This window comes from Crassostrea angulata, chromosome 2 (genome assembly GCF_025612915.1).
Source record: "Crassostrea angulata isolate pt1a10 chromosome 2, ASM2561291v2, whole genome shotgun sequence".
NCBI lineage: Eukaryota > Metazoa > Mollusca > Bivalvia > Ostreida > Ostreidae > Magallana > Magallana angulata.
In genome coordinates this window covers 48852235-48879003 of record NC_069112.1, presented here as the reverse complement: position 1 = coordinate 48879003, position 26769 = coordinate 48852235, and the positions used below count along the sequence as shown (strand labels likewise).

Here is a 26769-nt window from a genome sequence, read left to right as displayed (position 1 = left end):
GTGTGAATGAACACTTTGAGATTTCTTAGAAAATGCACCAAGCATGAACACATTACATATATACTATACTTTTTCCATATCATGAGAACATATATCTTATGATCAGAAGCAACTAATCAAATATGATTAAATTGGAACAATAATATATATCAAATTAAAGCAACCAAAACAAAATTATTTGTGAACAATTAAAGAGATGAGATCATAAATACATGTATATACAATGTAGCTTTCTACAGTTTCACAGATAAGCTTAGGGGAATTCAAATACTGGTAAATTTATGTAAACAAATAAACTAATACTTTGTACATGTACTGAACAAGAAACAAAAACAGTCATAATTAACAGCTGGCAGTAACTTCTTCCCTATGAGTTGTTAGCAATGTGTTTTCGACAGATGGGACACATTCGTAACTTCTTTGCACAGGAGCTGCAGGTAAACAGGTGACCACAGGGCTCAAACACAGTGTCCATTTTACCGTCCAAGCAGATTTTACACTGGTTCTCAGCCCCTAAACCATGTCAAATCAGCCATTAATAGAAATTCAATGAAAAAATTGGTTTCTATCCTTTTAATTACTGGGGAATCATTAAAATGCGTGGTGGCTCAATTTTTGTGGTATTCGTGGGTAGCCCTCCTCCACGAATTTACCTCATCAACGAAAGCAAATTTCGAAGGAGTTATCTTTGTTACTGAAACTGAAAACCGACGCACCCACGAAATTATATCCGCATGAATGGGCAAAAAACCAACAATCCTCCAAAAATTGGCCCCCACGAATTTAAATGATTCCACAGTATACAGACTTTTAATTTATATCTTCAAATTTGTTTCGCTAAAAATCTATTTGTACTTCAGTAACCAATCAAATATTTTCAAACTAATTATTAACAAGAGGCCCATGGGCCACATCGCTCACCTGAGGAACATAGGTATGATAAAATCAGCTTAATGGAGTCATAATACAAACAATCTGGACAATGTACAATAATACATGTAGATCCTGTATAAATAAAATCCATTTTCCCCTTCTGGATATTCTTATGTTTTTAATCATTACTCCCTTTTCTAACAGGACGATTTGATAGTCATATCACATGTTGAGTACTGCAGTTCTCAAAAGATCTTTAACAATTGTTTATATATGGGTTATATACATGAAACTCTGAACCTTCTTGTGAGGCCAAAGATTTGTCCTGGGGCCAAAGTCTTAACAATTATAAAGAATCATCTGGCTGACTGAAGACTTTTAAAGATTAACTATACATATTCCTATGTTAAACTTTGACCCGCCCCACATTATGGCCCTACCCTACCCCCGGGGGTGTCATTATTTTCAGAACTTTGAATCTACACTACCTGAGGATGCTTCCGTACAAGTTTCAGCTTTCCTTGCTGATTAGTTTCTGAGAAGATTTTTAAAGATTTACTCTACATATTCCTATGTAAAACTTTGACCCCCCATTGTGGCCCCACCCTATCCCCAGGGGTAATGATTTTCACAACTTTGAAGCTATACTACCTGAGGATGCTTCCATGCAAGTTTCAGCTTTCCTGGCTTAATGGTTGAAATTGGCCCATTAGTTCTTGAGAAGATGATGAAAATGTGAAAAGTTTACAGACAGACAGACGGACGACAGACAAAATGTGATCAGAAAAAGCTCACTTGAGCTTCCAGCTCCGGTGAGCTAATAAGTAATTGGTTAACTTATTGATTACACAATCCCTAGTATAGATACATGTAGGTATACGCAACTGAACGTCATACAAACCTTCTGTTGATCCTGGTTTTTCGCTGAGTGTATGGGCTAGGGCACTCCCTGCTGTTCCTGCTGCAGAACCAATCACTAAGTTTGAGAAAAACCCTATCCCAGCAGCCCCTGCAGATTGTAAAGTTGCAACCAACCCCCCGGCTGCCACACCACCACCATTAGCAATGGCTGCCCAAGACATCAACTGTGAAGCAAATGATCCTGCCGCAATACCACCAGCGGTGAAACCTGCCGCAGACAAGGCAAGAGGTGCCGCTGCTACCGCAAGGCCACCAGCCAACACACCCCCACCTATCACCTTGGTGTAATGCCATAAATTGCCTACAACAGAATATTTTTTATAAAAATTGGATATCAAACAAGTACACCAAGAACCACATTTTTTTTGGCAGATCAAACCTATAACTCTATGTACATGAAGTGACCTAAACTCAAATAAAAAACCAATGCTTATGCACCTACCGCTACTCTCTTCTTGGACTTGTTTCATCAACGCCACCATCTTTTCATACTTCTTATCAAGTTCCTCTTTATTATCTGTGGAAATAATAATGGAGTTTTGATGTTAATATTTAAGCATTTCTTTCACAAAGACCACAATTCAAGTAATATGAATTTTATACCAATAGGGCCAAAAAATTTAATGTACTGGTCATGTTGGTCTCAGGCCCCATGCAATTAAATGACACCCAAACTTACCTGACTGACTAACTATAAAGGCTTCCTGCAGCTTGCCTCCAGCATCATATAGGACCTTATCATGTTTCTTTAGATTAGCTTTCACTCCATTATGTCCTGACTTGTCCAGTACCTTTTTCAAAAGGATTGGGCGCCTGTGTTTATTTTCCTCCACATCGAATACCAGCATCCACACTAAAGTAAAGATACATGTATGACCCTTCATGTAAACAAACTTGTATCTAAACTCGAAAGCCCATCTTAAAGGATACTTTGTGCCAAGTGGTTGAAAATGGCCCAGTTGTTCTTGAGAAGAAGTCGAAAATGTAAAAAGTATACACATGGACACTTGCCTGACAAAAAGGGATCAGAATAGCTCACTTGAGCTTTCAGCTCAGGTAAGCTAAAAAGGTGATAAAAACCGCTAACTTGGGCTTTCAGGTGAGCTAAAAACAATGTTTTACAGATATACATGCAATGGTTACTATAATTGAGACACCAGTGTTTGAGATACATAAGTTCAATTGATTATAAAAAACAGCCCAAAACAATACTGTATACAGGGATATATTCGCCCCCTTCTTTTTCGCTCCTTTTGCCCTTGTTATATCAGCAGGCCAATTTAAGACTGAGTGAATTCAGAGCATTTTTTCAAAAACTGTGACGTATTAATTAAAAATATAGGAAATAGTATATATTTTTTACTAAGTCTGTGCAAATTCAAGACAGGGCAAACCGCTCGTAAGTGAAGGAAGACTTGCTCTGTATACAGGGCTAAAAATTATCCTGTATAGAATACAGTTTAATATTTATCTACTGTGGAATCATTAGATTTCGTGGTGGCTCAATTTTCGTGGAATTCGTGGGTACCAGTGTCTCATCCACGAATTAACATCCTCCATGAATTTATAAAGTCATATTTCCTATGTAGGTTTAAGAGAATACACCAAATTACATCCCCACAAACCTGTAAAATCTAAGTAATCCATGAAAATTGGCCCCCACAAAATTTCATGATTTCACAGGATGTGTACATACTTTTTTTCTTTACAGGTGTTTGTGCTTGTCTCCTTTCTTTCATTCTTTCACATTCATTTCGTGACGATTCCTCTAGATAATCTGTTGAAATAAACATTCAATCCATATTAAAGTAAAAAAATAATGAGAGACCCTTTCCCTATCATTTAAATCACAAAGTCAACAATTCAGACAAGACATAACTAAAAACTATAAGTCATAATTATCCCAGTTTTCATCTTCTTTTTTATTTTAATTTATTGGAGTGGGTGGGGGATGAGTTGGATGTTACCTATATAGACTTGAGGTGTTGATAAATTAATACTCAGTTAGTGAGTATATATGATTTTTTTTTCATTCATTCTCCTCTGTTTCGAGTGTTCTTCTTTGATGGCATCTTTCAGATGATTAAGGCAAACAAAAGCTTACCTGATCCTTTAGCTGTCTCGCCTTCTTCATCATATGGGTCCAAACAGAATTCATAATTCTTCCGAAGATTCCACTCCATCCCACCTTGTATTTCTAAAAGAGAATATATGAGAGTACGTATACATGTGTGACCGTCAGACCGGTTCGAAAACCGGTACCAGATAGCTCAGTTGGTAGAGCACCTGAATACAGATTCAGAAAGCCAAAGTTTGAATCCCGGTCTTGTCCGTCATTATTTCTCCCATCCCGTTACATTTGGTGCCGTGACCAACCCCTGGAACTGACAGGTGAACTCCTGCCAGGGGAAGAGCCTGCATGGGAAGATCTTTGAGGGCGAAGATCATTTAAGGGGGGAGGAATGTGACGGTCGATCGGTTCAAAAACCGGCGCCAGATACTGTGGTTTCATTAATATTCAAGGGTATCAATTTTCGTGGATAAAGTGAAAATCACAGTTTCAAGGATACGTAAATTCGTGGCCAATGACCTTTTCAATACAAAATGTTAATAGAAATTGCGTTTCAATGAACATTTAATTTCATGGATCAACTTAACAACGAAATCCACGAAAATTGGTATTCAACGAATATTGATGAAACCAAAGTAGCTCAGTTGGTAGTGCACCTGACTATAGAGATTCAGGGGGGCCGGGTTCGAATCCCGGTCTGGGCCGTCATTGTTTCTCCCATCCTGTTACACATGTATCAAAGAATATTTACATTTAATTGTGTTTTTCCATAAAATTCTGTGATCTAAATGCAACAACTATAATCACTGGGTACTCCAAGGTTAAATTGACGAGTTTTATTTTGACATCACAAACTTTGAACACTGTAAACAGCAAAGTCACAAGCGGAAATCAAAATTCACGCTTGTGGCTGTTACTGTGGCTCTTCCATTAGGATACGATTTTAAGGTATAAATCACATTTGCAGACAAGGCAAGAAGTTAAAAAATGTAAATATAAGCATTAAATCATGATTTTTTGAAGTATACATGCAGTCTCATAACTGCAGCAATGTGTGCATACAAATTTTCATGACGTGCTAACGGACTTTACCGTAGATTCCTAATTTAACGTGAGGAATTAATATCCGCATAAAATTGTGAGAAGCACATCTTGCGAATTTTAAAACCTTGCTTAAATTTTTCGGATATATGTTAGTTATAAGAAACTATGATAAAAATTTGGCATTTGCGATTTTTTGTTCTCGCGATTTGATGGAAAACGATTAAATCGCAGAGTTAAGTACTCGCGTAAAATAAGGAATTTACAGTACTCAACTTGTATGCACACACCCGCCGCTGCTGCAGTTATGAGACTGTATACTTAAAAGAATCATGATTCAATGCTATATTAAGTATAGTATTTTGAAAATAAAACAGATGTTACTGCCATTAACTTTCTTTCAATTTACTGGTACAAAACACGGGGGCTTGTGTAGAAAAAAAAAAGTCCTCAAGAAAGTACAGGTACATGTTCTTCAGAGGTTTTTCCTCCGAGGTACCCACTTTTTTAAGGATTTTTTTTTTTCTACACAAGCCCCATGTGATTGAAAGTACATAAAAGTTCAATTGTGAGATATTTATCAAATGGTCATCATGTTTTCTACAATGAATTCCAGGGAACAATATTTGCAGAGGAAGTTCAACATTGCCTTGTTTGACCTGTTCCCCACTTTCTGGTCATTGTACAGTGACTGTTTTAATATACCTCAGTCGTCAAGCTTCGTGTTCAATCATTTACTTTTGCTTTCGAATTGGATTCAGAGAAACCTCAGACCGAAAGTAAAAAATATTACTCTGTTCACCTATAGATCCGCATTTTATCTAATGGATTAGGCAATATAGCATTGAATGCTTGAAAAATAACAAAAATAAATGTAAAAGGAAATATTATATAAGTCTATGTTTAATTCATAAGAGACGGCTTCACCTTTGTTAGACCCAATCAGTTAGTTCGAAACTAATGGTACTTGACAAAATTGTGAACTTTGTTATGTTTTACACTTACAGTCAGTCACTTTGTTTGTCAACACAGTTAGTCGTAAGGTAGTGCCTTCAACATCATTGCAATGCCATCGACAAAAGGAAGAAGTAAGCTTTTGTATTTTTGTTTTATGTGAGGGCCCTTATATACAATTGTACATGTATGTTATTAGCTAGCCTGATAGGTTGATTTCGACCCCCCCCCCCCTCCCGCGCTTTCCGAAGGTATTGTTTAATGTTTCTCCACCCTTGATGTTTTTATGGTTTAATCCGTGTGATTTTTGTTTAAAATTGAAGATTAATACGTAAAAATTCAAATTGAACTTAAATACATGTATTGATATGTTGCAAATATTTTGTTCATGCTGTAGGAGTTTTTTTTTTTTTTTACTAATTTCTATATAATAAAGCATTTTTTTTTTTTTTTAGAAATTAATTGCAATCCTTTGTTTTATGTTTTTAAACATTTTAAGGCAATTTAAACTTGCCGGTATAAAAGCTACGTATCTACTCCCTACAGGTATCATTCCACTTTACCTATCTTAAAATGTGTTAAATATAAACACGTCAAGTATAAACTAAAAAATATTGGCAAAACCATGCATCACATAAAATTTATATTATAACGGATAATGGTAAAATATTCCGGAATGCTCACAATGAAGTCATGTGACAATCTTAAGACCTTAATAAACGAAAAGGTGAAAGCTCGAAAGCTCATATACAATCAATTCTAATAGCAACTATATAAGCATGCATGTTTGTTTAAATTAAGACACTTGATAGCATAAATCATGCGCAGGACTTGGCAGTTTTATCTATCAAGGTATTTCAGGCACGTATGTAGCATCGATTTTGAAAGTGGGGGGGGGGGGGGCAGACTCATCCAAAAAATCTTGACATACAAATTTTCATTAATTAATTCACACGACGGTCATGTGTATAAATGTATCACTGTATTTAGTAATACCTATTTGCACGACGGTCGCGTAAATAGACTTTGCTTGGAGATGTGCAGGACGGTCTTGTATATATCATCGGCCTTGCTACACTCACGAAGCTCATAGATGTTGTTTACTATAAACTGTGATAGATGAAACAATAGTAAATTGCCACTTGTTTAAAAATATTCATATTCGACAAATATCTACTGTCAAAAAGTTTGGTGCACATTTTGGTCGTTATTTATGAAATGCAAAGTTCTATCAATAAGTTGCTCAAGGCCTTATTTTGAGTGGTGAATAAATGGTCGTGGCCATTTTTAGACTGTATTGATCTCCGTTAGAAGAAGAGTTCTGTTTAAAGATTTAGGAAAATACTCAAATTTAAAAGCTAAAATACATCAAAATTGTTTTTTTTTTTCAAATTTTAGTTTATACATGTTATTGCTAAAAAAAAATACCCGATGCATCTTCGCTAGCCAAGGTTGACGATCCACTCTGCTACTCTTTTCGTGAAAAGAGTAGCAGAGTGGATCGTCACCCTTGGCTAGCAAAGATGTACCCGATGTAACGAAGTTGGGAGGGGTTTAATGTTTTTCTGTTGACCACCTAGCCTCCTTAAGCAACTAATTGATAAAAATTCAGATGCCTGCATGAGGTGTATGATTTATGTAGATTTTGTATTTTGTTTAATAAAGTCTTTGAAAGAAGATTGTAAAGATAAAATGCATGTTGAAACCCCTTCACGATAACTGCAGTACTGCTCTCTTGCAGGGCAAAATGATGTTGTTCCGTCTCCGGAGTAATTTTTATTGTTTCCAAATTTGTCCGGTCTTGATATTTAGTCATGTCGTAAAGGAACGTTGTATGTACGTTGAACCATGTGCTCCCGAGCACACATACATCTCTCTCGTCCTATCTATATCTATTAGTACTGTTACAGTCATATATGTCCCGCACAGCGTAAGTGTTTTTCATAATGTTTTCTTCATTAGAATTTGTGTAAATTGATTATTCACTACTTTATACATGCAAAAAGATAGTATTATTGTTTACATAGTGTGTAGAGGAAACTCGAAACGATTTTAGTCTTGATACGTAACTGAACAAATTGCACTCTTATCTCATTCTAAGTATAATAACTTTATTCTCGAGACTTATTTCTACGTCTTACACGTGTAAACTTTTTGTAAACATATGCTAGATTAGGTGAGTATTTTTCATACATAGGTAAAAATGTGTATTGCTAGATTGTGACATGATATTGTGTGTATTTTATTTAGTCTGCATAAGTTACTGTGTAGGAGATAACTGAGCTGTATAAATAGCTAAATTTGTGTATTTTGCTCACTTTACTAGATTTCTAAGAGAAACCTTGTTTGAATTTTAAAAGTATGGTCACCAGTACCTGACACAATCCTGTATGATTCTATTGTCTGTTTTGTTATCAGAGATTGTATTGTAATATTATGTTTTGTTATTTTTTCAGTTTCTTACCATTTATAAATACACATGCAACAATAAAGTGGATGTTCAGTGTATTTTGGGTTATACTGGCAGTTATTTGCGAACTGTTACAGTAAGAAAGCTTTTTGAGCTGAGCGACATTTTGTCAGAAATAGAGGCAGTCAAGGACAACGTTGAATATTCCACTCTGCTCGCGTACTTCGACACATCTTCAGGAATCCTGCCAATCGTAAACAAACTTCCACATGCCCTTCAAGAGAAGTGGACAACTCATGCTGTGAACTTTAAGAAAAAACACAGCGTATCATTTCCACCGTTCTCAGTGTTTGTAGAATTTGTGAGAGACATTAGTCGTGTGAAAAATGATCCTAGTTTTCAGTACGAGACCAATTCTTATGCGGCAACTGAGAAAGTGATTCACCGCACCAAGAACATTAACATAGCTACAAAGAAGACATTTGGTGAAACTAACAAAGATACTGTTGAGTGTCCTATCCATCACGTTAAACATTCGCTAAACCAATGTCGCACCTTCCGAGCAAAACCCTTGGAGGAGAGAAGAGCGTTTGTGAAAGACAATAACATATGTTTCAAATGTTGTGAGACCACAAGCCACATTAGAAGGTTGTGTAAGAGGGACATGAAATGTACAGAGTGTGACAGTGCAACACATCCTACAGCCTTACACCCTCCATTGCCACCGTTGACTATGAAACCCTCATCGGCCTATGGCGGGGAGGTCACCCTTGGGAATTCAAAGCCTGACATTGAATCCAAGTGTACTCAAGTTTGCGGAGATGCACGATACTACGGCAAGTCCTGTTCAAAAACTGTTCTAGTCCGCGTGTATCGAGATGGTCAACCTGATGTTGCTGTTAAACTCTATGCCGTCATAGATGACCAAAGCAATCGATCCCTTGGGAAATCGCATTTACTGGACCTACTAGGAGTTCATGGTCAGTTGGCAGAATACATTCTGACATCTTGCAGTGGATCGATACCTTCACAGGGACGACGTGCAACTGGTTTAGTGGTAGAATCCTTAGATGGAACCGTCAGACTGAAGCTTCCAACAGTCATGGAATGTGACGGGATACCTAATATAAGAACTGAGATTCCAACACCAGAAGTGGCCATGTCCTACCCTCACCTACGGGGTATAGCACAGCATATACCCGCCCTTGATGAGGAAGCTGATATACTACTACTGATTGGTCGAGATCTGTTAGATGCCCACCATGTCCTCGAGCAACGACTCGGACCAAGAGCAACTCCATATGCCCAACGTCTTCGTCTGGGGTGGGTGATAGTAGGTGAGAGTTGCCTCAACAGAACTCACAAACCAGAAATAGTGAATGTGAACAAGATCCACACCCTTGGAAATGGCAGACCATCCATGTTTGAGCCATGTGAAAATGTCTTTGAAACCAAAGAGATATTCAGAGACAACGAAGTTCACAACAATCGTGACATCTTCGTGAAAACGAAAAATGACGATAAGATAGCATTATCCATTGAAGATACAGAATTCCTTAGTCTTATGGACAAAGAATTAGAAAAGGACTGCGAGGGAAGCTGGACAGCCCCTCTTCCTTTTAAGAAACAGAGACCACGATTGCCAAACAATCGACCACAAGCCTTGAAACGAGCGAAGATGTTGACGGACAGTCTTCGTAAGAACCCTACTAAGAAACAACATTTCACAGAGTTCATGGAAAAGATATTCAGCGAAGGACATGCGGAACCTGCTCAAGGTCTAGCAAAGGATCAGGAATGTTGGTATCTACCCTTATTTGGTGTGTACCACCCCCAAAAACCTGAGCAGATAAGAGGTGTATTTGACTCCTCTGCGAAATATGGAAACATCTCTCTGAATGATGTTCTAATGTCAGGACCTGATCTTGCCAATGGCCTATTGGGAGTTCTGCTACGCTTCAGACAGCAACCTATAGCAGTTATGGCGGACATCCAGAGGATGTTTTACTGTTTTAAAGTCAAGGAGCAGCATAGAGATTATTTGAGGTTTCTGTGGCATAGAGACAACGACGTTGAGAAAGAGATTATAGAGTTCAGAATGTGCGTCCATGTGTTTGGAAACAGTCCGAGTCCTGCTGTAGCAACGTACGGTTTGAGAAGAACAGCAGAAATTGCTGAAAACCAGTATGGGCATGACGTTCGCAAGTTTGTCGAGAAGAATTTTTATGTCGATGATGCCTTAACCTCTCTCTCTTCTCCGAAGGAAGCCATAAGTCTCCTGAAGCGAACACAAGAAGCACTAAGAACAGAAGGCAACTTGCGGCTGCACAAGATTTGCTCAAATTCGAGTGAAGTTCTGTCAGCTTTCGATAAGGAAGATTTAGCCAAGGACCTCCGGGATCTTGACTTCAGTCATGATGATCTTCCATTACAACGGAGCTTAGGAGTGTGCTGGGACCTTCGCATTGATAGCTTTACCTTCCGTGTCCATGTGGAAGAGAAACCCTATACCAGAAGGGGTGTTCTCTCTGTTGTGAATGGACTATATGACCCTTTGGGATTCGCGACGCCCGTGACTATTGGTGGTAAACTACTGCTACGTGAAGCAATGGTGGAGCCAGTGGAGTGGGATCAACCACTGCCAGATGATTTCCGGTCTAAATTCGATTCTTGGAAAGAAACCCTTAGTGCCTTGGGAGGCGTAAACATTCCACGCACTTACAACTCCCTTTCAGGAAAAGGCTGTCCTAAGGACTTATATGTGTTTACCGACGCGTCAGAGAAAGCCATTGCGGCAGTGGCGTACCTCAGGACCTTAGATGAAGACGGCAACTCACAATTAGGATTTGTGATGGGGAAAGCTAAAGTAGCTCCGAAACACGGCCACACTATTCCGAGATTGGAGCTGTGCGCTGCCGTTTTGGGTGTTGAAATCTACGAGACCATTCTTGATGAACTTGAATTTGAACTACGGAAAGTGAAATTTTTTACAGACAGTAAAGTAGTGCTTGGCTACATAAATAATGAAACTAAGAGATTCTACGTTTATGTCAGGAATCGTGTCGACAGTATCAGACGTCTTACACACCCTAGTCAATGGAACTATATACCGACAAATCTTAACCCGGCAGATGATGCTACACGCTCTATACCTGCAGTGAACTTGCAAACCAGCCTGTGGTTAAATGGACCCCCAGAAAACTTCCTAGAGCACACAGATGAGAAAACTTCATTTCCGCTTGTGTCACCAGGAGATGACAAGGAAGTTAGGTCATTGAAAACTGCTGTTGAATCAGAGGCGACACTCGGAAGTCACCATTTTGAGAGGTTTTCCACATGGAGAAGTTTGAAGAGAGCAGTACGTATTCTCAAGGAGCTTGTAAGATTCAGAACAACAGACTGCAAACCTACTCGAGTTTCTGAGAATGAGTCTGAAACCTTCATTATCAAGACTCTTCAAGAAGAAGCATTTCCCAAGGAAATGACGGCTTTGCGATCTGGATTGCCACTCCCAAAGCACAGCAACATACTTACGCTATCTCCATACCTAGATGATCTAGGACTACTACGTGTGGGAGGTCGTCTAAGAAATGCCAAGTTGGACTCAGCACAGATAAATCCAGTCATCATTCCTAAACACCACGTTACTACCCTAATTATACGACATTATCACGAAAAAGTCTATCACCAGGGTCGTCAGATTACTGAGGGTTCAATCCGAAATGCAGGCTTCTGGTTGATTGGTGCCAAACGGATAATTACCTCATTCATACATAACTGTGTTAAGTGTCGTAAGCTGCGTGGTCGTCAAGAAGAACAAAGGATGGCAGACTTACCTGCAGAAAGACTTGAAGTTGCACCGCCTTTCTCTTATATTGGCATTGATGTGTTCGGGCCCTGGACAATATCTACGAGGAAAACGCGTGGTGGAGAAGTTAACTCCAAGAGATGGGCACTGATGATCACTTGTCTTGTTATACGTGCCGTCCACATTGAGGTTCTAGAAGAAATGACATCCTCATGCTTCATAAATGCCTTGAGACGTTTCTGTGCTGTCAGAGGTGAGGTGAAGTTGATCAGATCGGACTGCGGAACTAATTTCGTCGGATCCGTCAAGGATTTGAATGCCACGGTGATAAGTACAGAAGACCGACCAATCAAGGAATACCTAACAGAGAATGGTATCAACTGGATATTCAATCCTCCCCACTCCTCCCACATGGGTGGAGTGTGGGAGAGGATGATCGGTGTAGCACGTCGAATTCTGGATTCTCTTCTCCTGGATGTTAAACGTTTGACCCACGAGGTGCTCACCACACTGATGGCGGAAGTAATGTCAGTCATGAATTCGAGACCCTTGGTGCCAGTGTCACCCGATCCAGAGCTACCAATGCCACTGACACCAGCAACTCTGCTTACAATGAAAACCAATCAATCCGTACAGTGCTTCCAGTTAGACAGCTTCTGTCCTAAGGATCTGTACAAGAAACAGTGGAAGTGTATCCAGTACCTTGCTGACCAATTCTGGGTACGCTGGAAAAATGAATACCTTCCTACTCTACAGTGTCGCAGAAAATGGCAACAGGACCGTGAAAATCTCAAGGAAGGCGATGTGGTTCTCCTGCGAGACAAAGCACTACACCGGAATGATTGGCCAGTCGGGATCATTGTAAGAGCCTATGCAAGTGACGACGGCAAAATCCGCAAAGTAGACCTTCGCACAGGACAAGACAGAAAAGTGTTTACAAGATCTGTTAATGATGTTGTTTACCTTTTGTCTGAGTAGTGATTGTTTATTATGTAAATGCATTGTTTGTATTGTGCCTGATGCCGGTAACAGCCTATTGTAAGAGATGTTGGGTAGATTTCTTATTACCAAGTGTAATTCCTTTTTTACATCTGTTCATTTAAAGGTGATATCAAACTGATATCAGACGGGGAGTGTTCCGTCTCCGGAGTAATTTTTATTGTTTCCAAATTTGTCCGGTCTTGATATTTAGTCATGTCGTAAAGGAACGTTGTATGTACGTTGAACCATGTGCTCCCGAGCACACATACATCTCTCTCGTCCTATCTATATCTATTAGTACTGTTACAGTCATATATGTCCCGCACAGCGTAAGTGTTTTTCATAATGTTTTCTTCATTAGAATTTGTGTAAATTGATTATTCACTACTTTATACATGCAAAAAGATAGTATTATTGTTTACATAGTGTGTAGAGGAAACTCGAAACGATTTTAGTCTTGATACGTAACTGAACAAATTGCACTCTTATCTCATTCTAAGTATAATAACTTTATTCTCGAGACTTATTTCTACGTCTTACACGTGTAAACTTTTTGTAAACATATGCTAGATTAGGTGAGTATTTTTCATACATAGGTAAAAATGTGTATTGCTAGATTGTGACATGATATTGTGTGTATTTTATTTAGTCTGCATAAGTTACTGTGTAGGAGATAACTGAGCTGTATAAATAGCTAAATTTGTGTATTTTGCTCACTTTACTAGATTTCTAAGAGAAACCTTGTTTGAATTTTAAAAGTATGGTCACCAGTACCTGACACAATCCTGTATGATTCTATTGTCTGTTTTGTTATCAGAGATTGTATTGTAATATTATGTTTTGTTATTTTTTCAGTTTCTTACCATTTATAAATACACATGCAACAATAAAGTGGATGTTCAGTGTATTTTGGGTTATACTGGCAGTTATTTGCGAACTGTTACAGTAAGAAAGCTTTTTGAGCTGAGCGACATTTTGTCAGAAATAGAGGCAGTCAAGGACAACGTTGAATATTCCACTCTGCTCGCGTACTTCGACACATCTTCAGGAATCCTGCCAATCGTAAACAAACTTCCACATGCCCTTCAAGAGAAGTGGACAACTCATGCTGTGAACTTTAAGAAAAAACACAGCGTATCATTTCCACCGTTCTCAGTGTTTGTAGAATTTGTGAGAGACATTAGTCGTGTGAAAAATGATCCTAGTTTTCAGTACGAGACCAATTCTTATGCGGCAACTGAGAAAGTGATTCACCGCACCAAGAACATTAACATAGCTACAAAGAAGACATTTGGTGAAACTAACAAAGATACTGTTGAGTGTCCTATCCATCACGTTAAACATTCGCTAAACCAATGTCGCACCTTCCGAGCAAAACCCTTGGAGGAGAGAAGAGCGTTTGTGAAAGACAATAACATATGTTTCAAATGTTGTGAGACCACAAGCCACATTAGAAGGTTGTGTAAGAGGGACATGAAATGTACAGAGTGTGACAGTGCAACACATCCTACAGCCTTACACCCTCCATTGCCACCGTTGACTATGAAACCCTCATCGGCCTATGGCGGGGAGGTCACCCTTGGGAATTCAAAGCCTGACATTGAATCCAAGTGTACTCAAGTTTGCGGAGATGCACGATACTACGGCAAGTCCTGTTCAAAAACTGTTCTAGTCCGCGTGTATCGAGATGGTCAACCTGATGTTGCTGTTAAACTCTATGCCGTCATAGATGACCAAAGCAATCGATCCCTTGGGAAATCGCATTTACTGGACCTACTAGGAGTTCATGGTCAGTTGGCAGAATACATTCTGACATCTTGCAGTGGATCGATACCTTCACAGGGACGACGTGCAACTGGTTTAGTGGTAGAATCCTTAGATGGAACCGTCAGACTGAAGCTTCCAACAGTCATGGAATGTGACGGGATACCTAATATAAGAACTGAGATTCCAACACCAGAAGTGGCCATGTCCTACCCTCACCTACGGGGTATAGCACAGCATATACCCGCCCTTGATGAGGAAGCTGATATACTACTACTGATTGGTCGAGATCTGTTAGATGCCCACCATGTCCTCGAGCAACGACTCGGACCAAGAGCAACTCCATATGCCCAACGTCTTCGTCTGGGGTGGGTGATAGTAGGTGAGAGTTGCCTCAACAGAACTCACAAACCAGAAATAGTGAATGTGAACAAGATCCACACCCTTGGAAATGGCAGACCATCCATGTTTGAGCCATGTGAAAATGTCTTTGAAACCAAAGAGATATTCAGAGACAACGAAGTTCACAACAATCGTGACATCTTCGTGAAAACGAAAAATGACGATAAGATAGCATTATCCATTGAAGATACAGAATTCCTTAGTCTTATGGACAAAGAATTAGAAAAGGACTGCGAGGGAAGCTGGACAGCCCCTCTTCCTTTTAAGAAACAGAGACCACGATTGCCAAACAATCGACCACAAGCCTTGAAACGAGCGAAGATGTTGACGGACAGTCTTCGTAAGAACCCTACTAAGAAACAACATTTCACAGAGTTCATGGAAAAGATATTCAGCGAAGGACATGCGGAACCTGCTCAAGGTCTAGCAAAGGATCAGGAATGTTGGTATCTACCCTTATTTGGTGTGTACCACCCCCAAAAACCTGAGCAGATAAGAGGTGTATTTGACTCCTCTGCGAAATATGGAAACATCTCTCTGAATGATGTTCTAATGTCAGGACCTGATCTTGCCAATGGCCTATTGGGAGTTCTGCTACGCTTCAGACAGCAACCTATAGCAGTTATGGCGGACATCCAGAGGATGTTTTACTGTTTTAAAGTCAAGGAGCAGCATAGAGATTATTTGAGGTTTCTGTGGCATAGAGACAACGACGTTGAGAAAGAGATTATAGAGTTCAGAATGTGCGTCCATGTGTTTGGAAACAGTCCGAGTCCTGCTGTAGCAACGTACGGTTTGAGAAGAACAGCAGAAATTGCTGAAAACCAGTATGGGCATGACGTTCGCAAGTTTGTCGAGAAGAATTTTTATGTCGATGATGCCTTAACCTCTCTCTCTTCTCCGAAGGAAGCCATAAGTCTCCTGAAGCGAACACAAGAAGCACTAAGAACAGAAGGCAACTTGCGGCTGCACAAGATTTGCTCAAATTCGAGTGAAGTTCTGTCAGCTTTCGATAAGGAAGATTTAGCCAAGGACCTCCGGGATCTTGACTTCAGTCATGATGATCTTCCATTACAACGGAGCTTAGGAGTGTGCTGGGACCTTCGCATTGATAGCTTTACCTTCCGTGTCCATGTGGAAGAGAAACCCTATACCAGAAGGGGTGTTCTCTCTGTTGTGAATGGACTATATGACCCTTTGGGATTCGCGACGCCCGTGACTATTGGTGGTAAACTACTGCTACGTGAAGCAATGGTGGAGCCAGTGGAGTGGGATCAACCACTGCCAGATGATTTCCGGTCTAAATTCGATTCTTGGAAAGAAACCCTTAGTGCCTTGGGAGGCGTAAACATTCCACGCACTTACAACTCCCTTTCAGGAAAAGGCTGTCCTAAGGACTTATATGTGTTTACCGACGCGTCAGAGAAAGCCATTGCGGCAGTGGCGTACCTCAGGACCTTAGATGAAGACGGCAACTCACAATTAGGATTTGTGATGGGGAAAGCTAAAGTAGCTCCGAAACACGGCCACACTATTCCGAGATTGGAGCTGTGCGCTGCCGTTTTGGGTGTTGAAATCTACGAGACCATTCTTGATGAACTTGAATTTGAACTACGGAAAGTGAAATTTTTTACAGACAGTAAAGTAGTGCTTGGCTACATAAATAATGAAACTAAGAGATTCTACGTTTATGTCAGGAATCGTGTCGACAGTATCAGACGTCTTACACACCCTAGTCAATGGAACTATATACCGACAAATCTTAACCCGGCAGATGATGCTACACGCTCTATACCTGCAGTGAACTTGCAAACCAGCCTGTGGTTAAATGGACCCCCAGAAAACTTCCTAGAGCACACAGATGAGAAAACTTCATTTCCGCTTGTGTCACCAGGAGATGACAAGGAAGTTAGGTCATTGAAAACTGCTGTTGAATCAGAGGCGACACTCGGAAGTCACCATTTTGAGAGGTTTTCCACATGGAGAAGTTTGAAGAGAGCAGTACGTATTCTCAAGGAGCTTGTAAGATTCAGAACAACAGACTGCAAACCTACTCGAGTTTCTGAGAATGAGTCTGAAACCTTCATTATCAAGACTCTTCAAGAAGAAGCATTTCCCAAGGAAATGACGGCTTTGCGATCTGGATTGCCACTCCCAAAGCACAGCAACATACTTACGCTATCTCCATACCTAGATGATCTAGGACTACTACGTGTGGGAGGTCGTCTAAGAAATGCCAAGTTGGACTCAGCACAGATAAATCCAGTCATCATTCCTAAACACCACGTTACTACCCTAATTATACGACATTATCACGAAAAAGTCTATCACCAGGGTCGTCAGATTACTGAGGGTTCAATCCGAAATGCAGGCTTCTGGTTGATTGGTGCCAAACGGATAATTACCTCATTCATACATAACTGTGTTAAGTGTCGTAAGCTGCGTGGTCGTCAAGAAGAACAAAGGATGGCAGACTTACCTGCAGAAAGACTTGAAGTTGCACCGCCTTTCTCTTATATTGGCATTGATGTGTTCGGGCCCTGGACAATATCTACGAGGAAAACGCGTGGTGGAGAAGTTAACTCCAAGAGATGGGCACTGATGATCACTTGTCTTGTTATACGTGCCGTCCACATTGAGGTTCTAGAAGAAATGACATCCTCATGCTTCATAAATGCCTTGAGACGTTTCTGTGCTGTCAGAGGTGAGGTGAAGTTGATCAGATCGGACTGCGGAACTAATTTCGTCGGATCCGTCAAGGATTTGAATGCCACGGTGATAAGTACAGAAGACCGACCAATCAAGGAATACCTAACAGAGAATGGTATCAACTGGATATTCAATCCTCCCCACTCCTCCCACATGGGTGGAGTGTGGGAGAGGATGATCGGTGTAGCACGTCGAATTCTGGATTCTCTTCTCCTGGATGTTAAACGTTTGACCCACGAGGTGCTCACCACACTGATGGCGGAAGTAATGTCAGTCATGAATTCGAGACCCTTGGTGCCAGTGTCACCCGATCCAGAGCTACCAATGCCACTGACACCAGCAACTCTGCTTACAATGAAAACCAATCAATCCGTACAGTGCTTCCAGTTAGACAGCTTCTGTCCTAAGGATCTGTACAAGAAACAGTGGAAGTGTATCCAGTACCTTGCTGACCAATTCTGGGTACGCTGGAAAAATGAATACCTTCCTACTCTACAGTGTCGCAGAAAATGGCAACAGGACCGTGAAAATCTCAAGGAAGGCGATGTGGTTCTCCTGCGAGACAAAGCACTACACCGGAATGATTGGCCAGTCGGGATCATTGTAAGAGCCTATGCAAGTGACGACGGCAAAATCCGCAAAGTAGACCTTCGCACAGGACAAGACAGAAAAGTGTTTACAAGATCTGTTAATGATGTTGTTTACCTTTTGTCTGAGTAGTGATTGTTTATTATGTAAATGCATTGTTTGTATTGTGCCTGATGCCGGTAACAGCCTATTGTAAGAGATGTTGGGTAGATTTCTTATTACCAAGTGTAATTCCTTTTTTACATCTGTTCATTTAAAGGTGATATCAAACTGATATCAGACGGGGAGTGTTCCGTCTCCGGAGTAATTTTTATTGTTTCCAAATTTGTCCGGTCTTGATATTTAGTCATGTCGTAAAGGAACGTTGTATGTACGTTGAACCATGTGCTCCCGAGCACACATACATCTCTCTCGTCCTATCTATATCTATTAGTACTGTTACAGTCATATATGTCCCGCACAGCGTAAGTGTTTTTCATAATGTTTTCTTCATTAGAATTTGTGTAAATTGATTATTCACTACTTTATACATGCAAAAAGATAGTATTATTGTTTACATAGTGTGTAGAGGAAACTCGAAACGATTTTAGTCTTGATACGTAACTGAACAAATTGCACTCTTATCTCATTCTAAGTATAATAACTTTATTCTCGAGACTTATTTCTACGTCTTACACGTGTAAACTTTTTGTAAACATATGCTAGATTAGGTGAGTATTTTTCATACATAGGTAAAAATGTGTATTGCTAGATTGTGACATGATATTGTGTGTATTTTATTTAGTCTGCATAAGTTACTGTGTAGGAGATAACTGAGCTGTATAAATAGCTAAATTTGTGTATTTTGCTCACTTTACTAGATTTCTAAGAGAAACCTTGTTTGAATTTTAAAAGTATGGTCACCAGTACCTGACACAATCCTGTATGATTCTATTGTCTGTTTTGTTATCAGAGATTGTATTGTAATATTATGTTTTGTTATTTTTTCAGTTTCTTACCATTTATAAATACACATGCAACAATAAAGTGGATGTTCAGTGTATTTTGGGTTATACTGGCAGTTATTTGCGAACTGTTACAGATGTACTTTGCCGATATTTTAGTAGGTTGATAATTAATTAAATGACATAAATGAAACAATTGAGGTTACGTCATATTTTACCAAACCACGTCATTTTGCCCTGCAAAAGAGCAGTACCGCAATTACCCTGAAAGGGGTGTGAAAAAATTCAGAAAGAGTTCTACATGTAGCTGTTATTGGTGCATTAATATATTTCAATTTCTGTGCTTTTCGTAATATTTTTTAAACTACGTGCTTTTAGTGCGGGTACTCGTAGTCTTTCTGGAAGAAGATGTGCTGAGTCATCCGATACGTCTGGAAGAGGTACAGGACTCGTCTGGTCGTAATGGAGTGGAAGCTGATCTCCAAGTAGGAAATAGGTGTATGGCCAGGTATTATGTTGGAGACCAAATGCATGCGGCTCTAATTTACAAACGATCAGGTCAGTTTTAATTTCCTGAATGAGAATGATATAGTTTATCATATTAAAGGTGACATCATTAATCTTGGGTGACCACAATTCATAAATTTCATTAGTGACCGTTATCCCTGAACTTACATCCCTACACTTTTTTTAAAATTTATTTACAGATTTTTTTAATCTTTACCTCAGAAAGTAGTCATGCCCCCCTTATGAATTAAGGCATACTGTTTTGCATTCGTTTGTTGGTCAGTACATTGGCCATTGGATACGTCTGCTGATCAATTACTTCGTTAGACTAAGCATAAGCCAAATTTTGTCAGACCAATATCTAAATTTGACATATATTATCATGTAACGTTACATAGTTAGGGAATTATATTCCTATAGTTTCTTTAACTTTAAGTTCATATTTTTTGTTTACACTATACAGCTTGATTCATTATTACTGGCAAAATGAGCTATATAGTTAAACTATAAATTTAAGGTACATGTAACATCTGTAATGCCTCTGCTTTGTTTCAATTATTTTGTAATTAGGATTTCTTCAGTTAACCAATATACGTACACCAGGTATTACAGCTTCAGTATGAATCATTAAACAAGTTCCTGAATAAATGCAAAGTGATTTATTTTTATTTTCCAAGAGAATCCAGAAGAACTGAAAAAGGAATATGAAAGAATAATGGAGATGATGAAACAGAAACCTAATGAAGAAAGTAAGTGCATGAGCACTGATCAGTATTGTTATATTCAGATAGAATCAGTCAGTGTCAATTAATATTTTAAGACATTGAAGATCCATACCATATTTAATTGAATACAGCTGGTCCTGGCATGTGAATCGTGCCCTATTTACTGAAGCGACCTATGCTTATTTCTTGGTCACCTGATGAGTCACTTAATGTTTTGACTTTTCTAAAAGAAAAAAATTGCTTTAAAATAAGCTATTTTATGACAATTTAAAATGACTTTATGATGTCATGTTATGGAATTGAAGACATTTGGATCAAAATGAAAATAACGAATTAAATTTTCACATATATACATATGTATATGTACAAAGAAAACATTTTTAATAGTAAAGTAAAAATATGATGTTCATTTTAGGGGGCCATTTTAGACCCTTATATACATGTATAATATATTACATATCTAGTATAATTTAAGGTCAGTGGCATTTGAGTAATTACATGTATGTGTTTAACTTAGATATGGTTGTTTGATTTTTTACATCAGTTTTGTAAAATGTTGTAGGTAAATTTTGGCATTACTCTAAGGTGATTGGTGGGGGCATGTTGGTTGGAGGTCTTGCGGTAGCAGCAGCTCCTGTTGCTCTGTCTGCAGCAGGCTTCACTGCTGGTGGCACTGCTGCAACCACAAGTGGCACATTGGCAGGAACTCTGGCTGCGCGGTTGATGTCTATGGCAGCCATGGCTAGCGGTGGTGGTGCGGCAGCAGCAAGCACAGGGGGGTGGTTTGCGGCTGCACAATCAGCGGGGGCTGCTGGTCTCTCAGCTACCACAAACTTTCTGATTGGCTCCACAGCTGGAACACTGGGTGGTTTTTTCGCCTCTCGGTTTGGTAAAAAGAATACATCTGAACAAGGTTTGTATGGATGTAAAGGATGGGTACGTACAATGTACAAATAAATATGGCTATAAATACCGATAGGAGATCTGTGGGCATTGTGTAAAAATGTTCAGGTTATCTATTTTATAGGTCAAGATCTAGTAAATGATTCCAGAGGTCTTTTTGGTGTTAGAACCGGCCGGCCATTATGACGTCATAATTGATTTGATGAATCTTTTCCTGTATTTACGCCTTTAAACGAATCATGTAGAAAATAAAACAATATTTTGACAGTCTATATTTAATCACGGGAAAAAAAATCTCGGAACCTATATTCAATTTGACATTATTTTAAAGAGGAGGTCAAGAGCTTGTTTAATTCCGTATTTGGAGAGACTGTAGGCGATCTAGATATATTTCATTTGCCAAAGATGACAAAACTTCGAGATTTGTTAACTTTATCATGAAGCATCATTGAAAGAATTTATGTCTTGAATTTTATAATCCTGTAGGCAACTTTCATTTACTAGATCTTGACCTTAAGTACATTTTCACGAGAGAATGAACATGTATAATGAGTTGGATCGACCGGAGTAACTAATGATCAAATTTTCATATATCATAATTATTATTTTATACTTTATTATAACATTTAAAGTAAGTATTTCATAAAATATGATGATTTTGGTATCATGTAGGTGATATATTAATTTTCTCCATGTGGACTGAGCACTTTTTAATGTTTACATGCAGGCGTATGAAATAAAGTTAGTTGTGGATGAAGATGTAAGCCCTTGAATGAAATTTGTGCTTGAAATATGAAGTTATATATTTTTACCCCCCTCCCCCCCCCCCCCCCAAAGTTAATTATGCATATGTATATAAATATACAGTTATCAGACTGAAATTGTGAATAATCTTTTCTTGTATACAGGACAGTTACCAGATAAATCGCAGGGACTACCGACTAGAACTAGGAATGATATGAATGACAACCAGACCTCCAGAAATCTTTCTTTCGCAGAGTCCAGGAAAACCGCCGATTTATTAGCAGACATTTACCAATCCAACAATATTCCAACATCACAGAAAGAAAGTTGCTCTTCCCTGGACTCTACAGATCAAAATCAAGATGAAGAGTACTTGAGTGCTGATATCCAAAACATTAGCTTGAATGCAGGTAATTTTATTTTGTTCTGACTTCTGAGTACCTTGCCTGTTTTATTTAACTTCAGAGAGTGAAGTGCTGATATTCAGAACATCAGCTTGAATGCAGGTAATTTTACTCAACCAATGAGATTTTCAGTTTGTAAATGCTATTGATTTATTGGATGATTTTAATCTTAAATGACTAATCAAAAGCTTGGATTATTTAAAATCAACTTTTAAATAGCTTAAACTTTCTGCTAATATTTTAACATTGAATACTGTGGAATCATTAGAATTCGAGGTGGCTCAATTTTCGTGGTATTCGTGGTTAGCCCTCCCCCACGAATTTAAAACCTCAACGAAAACAATTTTAGAAACAGTTATCTTTGTTACTGAAACAGTGACCGACGCATCCACGAAATTACATCCCCGCGAATGAACAAAAAAGTCACAATCCACGAAAATTGGCCCCCAGGAATTTTAATGATTCCACAGTATGTCAATCAGTCAATTAGTCTATCACTTTAATCCATCTTTCAGATGAAGCTGAGCAATTACATTGTCAGAACCAGCAACTCCAGGAGGAAGAGAACCAGTGTAAGATCTGCTTGGACAGTGAGATGGACACTTTGTTTGAGCCCTGTGGTCACCTGTGTACCTGTAGATCCTGTGCCAACATGCTACGAGTGTGTCCCATCTGTAGAAACCACATCAAAAAGCTACACCGAGTTTACAGGTCTTAGGTAAACAGCAGTCCTGGTTGTGTGGCATATTCTGATGGATATCTTGTTTGATTGATGTAATATATTAATGAGATTGTTTATTCATTTACATGTTGAACTTTACTAACCGTAAAAATGAAGGATGTTTTAATTATTACCGGTATGTGTAAACTGTCTGCATACAATGCATTCCCATGTCAAGGATTAAGCCTTTGAAAGGCCCAATATCTACCGGTAGTACAAATTGAACACCTTTTTTTGAGAAACATAGATTAAGGTTTAAATTTTCCTGATTTTTGTTACTCAAATGATTTTCACAAATCAAAATTATAAACAATGCAGTGGTGTTGGAAGCAAATTGAAAGGCGGGGGGGGGGGGGGGGGGGGGCTAGGCTAATCATCAGAAATCTTGACAAAAATTCCCAAAATCATTAAAATTCCAATCAATCGGGGGGGGGGGGGGGGGGGGGCTAGCTAGTATACCTACTATGACTCTAATTTTCAATATCACTATTAATATTTTAATCTTTTTAAGGTATGTTTAGAAACAATTTTGTTTTCTGCAAGAAAAAGTAGGGGGGGGGTGTCTGAACCCTCCCTGATGCTATGTTCCTCATGGTTAGGTCTTACTTTGCAAATGTTTTATCGCCATGGTCTTAGTTTGTTATACAAACTAAAGTATAATGTTTTCCACTTGATAATTTGCAAATTGCTTGATACTCACTACAAACATCTTAGATTAAAAGTGTTAACATTTCAACTTCAAATTCATGTTATGTACAGGTGCTAACCAAAAGTGAATACTTTTAAAATGCAATGTTTTTTAATGTCGAAAACCTAAATGACCTCTATACCTAATCACAGAAACTGGGGATATATACTCTAGTCTGTAAGCAATGCTCTTTAACTTTTTAAGTTTAAAAAAAAATTTTTTTTCAATAAAAAGATCATCAGGGTTACTTGTATAACCCTTTTCATCTGTAGTTGTTTATAGTTTCCATTGTTAGTGAACTTGTTAAAAGTTCTTAACTTTTAATGATCTCTGATCTTCAGCAATGTTGGATAACTCTAAAGTATCCGGAATTTTTTTATTCATACCATAAATCTACCTTTTAGATATTTATTTTCAATGATGTTTGGTTGTTATCTTTTTTTGAGGCACATATCATTCACTTTGTTTAGTTATTTAAAGCTGCTTGGTCCGATTTTTTTGTAATTGCAGTATCAAATTTTTTTCCATACAAATCATTTATCTTAGAAAGTTATGGACTTTCTCCTATTTACACAAGCAGAATCAGTATCCTTTCAAAGTTAGAAATATTCAAAGTAAATAAAAATAATTTCTCTTTGGGCAAACGAAAAAACAAACCAAAATGCATCACGGGAATGTTTAGAAAAGGAAACCGCTTGGTTTCGTCCCCCGAATGATTGGGGTTATTCAACCCGCATGCTATGCATCGATTGTAAAGAAAGCAGACTTTGGAAATATTAGCGAACAAAACGTACACATGTTTATTTGTAATTTGTCTGATCATTTCGACCTTTATTTAAAGCGATGTCAAAGTCGTAATACAACCATACCCGTCTCGTCGTCAGGGGTGAAATTCAACATGAGGCGAAATAACGCGGTACCTTTTAATGTCGTTTGTTTTGTTAGCGAATTTTGTACGTATTTTTCTTCGTTGAAATTTGGCATAATTGACGGGTAAAACTACTGCAATGTCTTTTATTATACATATACTAAGCATAGCCATCGTTTAAAAGCGTGCATAAAATTTGATATAAAATCGGACCAAGCAGCTTTAATTAAGAAATAAAGTACGAGTTTTCGTGAATGTTGCAGAATAACCTCCGAGGTCGAGAAATGTATATTTCAAACAACATTTCGAGACCGAGGAGGTTATCCTGTGTATCGATCAAAGGAATCACATGCAGACGACAGAAATTTCTTTGGTTTTTTAATACTCTTATTTATAAAATATCTTTGAATCATGTTCCTAATATTATAAAGGCAATTTAATACGATTATTACTACTACACGATACATATTTTATGTAAAAACATGCAGTGAAAAAATGCTAGGGAGGTGCAAGGAACAGCCGCATTGATCTCTTAAAAATAAACATTTGAGGCAATACACATCGTTTTGACTGGAACTAACACGTGAAACTGACATGGTTTTAAAACTTTTTACGGTTTGAAGTTGTACTTTCATAGTCAGTGCGAGACAAATAGGTATTTCTGATCTGATAATTTACTGATGACGTTCGTGGTATATTTAAGAAATAAAGTACGAGTTTTCGTGAATGTTGCAGAATAACCTCCGAGGTCGAGAAATGTTGTTTTAAAATATAAAAGCCGAGGCGTAAGCCGAGGCTTTTATATTTCAAACAACATTTCGAGACCGAGGAGGTTATCCTGCAACATTCACGATAACAAGAACTTTATTTCTATTCTACTAACAGCCCAGTATTTCTACAGATCGTTTCTCCTATAGAGAGACGATCTAGGTCATTTTGACGGCTGTTCCGTGTAACCCCAACGGTTTTGTTAGTAATGTTTACATGTGTATCGATCAAAGGAATCACATGCAGACGACAGAATTTTTCTTTGGATTTTTAATACTCTTCACTTATTTATAAAATAATTTTGACTCATGTTCCTAATATTTTAAGGGCAATTTAATACGATTATTACTACTACACGTGATATATTTTATGTAAAAACACGCAGTGAAAATGTGGTAGGGAGGTCCTAGGAACAGCCGCATTGATCTCTTAAAAATAAACATTTGAAGCAATACACATCGTTTTGACTGGAACTAACACGTGAAATTGACATGATTTTAAAAAAAATTACGGTTTGAAGTTGTACTTTCATGATCAGTGCGAGACAAATAGGTATTTCTGATCTGATAATTTACTGATGACGTTCGTGGTATATTGGAGAATAATGTCCGCGGCATCTCTTTGATCTCGGCAATAACTGTAGTAGAATGGAGAATAATGTCCGCGGCATCTCTTTGATCTCGGCAATAACTATAGTAGAATTGACATTATTTTGTGTATCATTTGATAGTTGTATTATACCCAGGTGACTGTCAAGGCCTATGGGCCTCTTGAGTACCATTCAAATCACAGGCACCGAACATTATTATATAAGTACTTGTATTTGTTTTTTCTCATTGTTAAATAACTATACGTATATACAGTATACTAGTAGTATACAGGGTGTTTTTTTTTTCATAAAGAGAAAAATAAACAAGGCCAGGTTCCTATGATTCAAACATTTTATTATGTTCAAATCCTCAAAATACAAAATAC

The 26769-nt window shown here is 38.4% G+C and overlaps 2 protein-coding genes across 2 annotated transcripts in view; one reads left to right on the top strand and one right to left on the bottom strand.

The window, feature by feature from the left end:
• Positions 1-26769, bottom strand: part of LOC128173818 (uncharacterized) — a 139829-nt gene that overhangs the window by 6958 nt on the left and 106102 nt on the right. The window contains exons 2-7 of the mRNA XM_052839488.1: positions 3899-3991; positions 3491-3571; positions 2474-2647; positions 2237-2311; positions 1775-2095; positions 408-513 (exon numbers count right to left, since the gene is read on the bottom strand). Of these exons, the coding sequence (XP_052695448.1) occupies positions 408-513; positions 1775-2095; positions 2237-2311; positions 2474-2647; positions 3491-3571; positions 3899-3977 (836 nt within the window). The 5' untranslated portion in view covers positions 3978-3991. The remainder of the gene's footprint in view (positions 1-407; positions 514-1774; positions 2096-2236; positions 2312-2473; positions 2648-3490; positions 3572-3898; positions 3992-26769) is intronic.
• On the top strand, positions 19845-23810 carry LOC128173816 (E3 ubiquitin-protein ligase cblA-like). Its single transcript, XM_052839486.1, has 5 exons — positions 19845-19974; positions 20651-20722; positions 21261-21611; positions 22510-22755; positions 23265-23810. The coding sequence occupies exons 2-5, from the start codon at positions 20689-20691 to the stop codon at positions 23465-23467; spliced, it is 834 nt and encodes a 277-aa protein (XP_052695446.1). The 5' UTR covers positions 19845-19974; positions 20651-20688; the 3' UTR covers positions 23468-23810.